Source organism: Penaeus monodon, chromosome 25 (genome assembly GCF_015228065.2).
Source record: "Penaeus monodon isolate SGIC_2016 chromosome 25, NSTDA_Pmon_1, whole genome shotgun sequence".
NCBI lineage: Eukaryota > Metazoa > Arthropoda > Malacostraca > Decapoda > Penaeidae > Penaeus > Penaeus monodon.
In genome coordinates, this window is record NC_051410.1 from 36,042,254 (window position 1) to 36,042,562 (window position 309).

Sequence of the window (309 nt, forward strand, 5' to 3'; positions counted from 1 at the left end):
CAACAGAATGTGGTGGAGAGATGTCAGGACCCGAAGGCGAAATCAGGTCTCCAGGTTACCCGCACGGATACTCCAGAAACAGGGTCTGCGTTTGGCATATTACTGTTCCCGAGGGGCGCCGAGTGATGATTGAGGTTGTGGACATAGACCTGGCACTCGATTACTCTGAAATATTTTCTGCGTATCACTGCGGGGATTACATAAGGGTAAGAACTGAATGTAGGCGGCTTGACGAGTGTCTGTGTACGGAATGACGCGTGCGTATTGCAGACTGTATGTGTACAATATGAAGTATGACGATTAGTATTA

The 309-nt window shown here is 48.2% G+C and overlaps 1 protein-coding gene across 1 annotated transcript in view; it reads left to right on the forward strand.

Moving 5' to 3' along the window:
• Positions 1–309, forward strand: part of LOC119589380 (cubilin-like) — a 70,980-nt gene that overhangs the window by 45,135 nt on the left and 25,536 nt on the right. Inside the window, exon 46 of the mRNA XM_037937998.1 lies at positions 7–206. Coding sequence (XP_037793926.1) covers positions 7–206 — 200 coding nt within the window. The remainder of the gene's footprint in view (positions 1–6; positions 207–309) is intronic.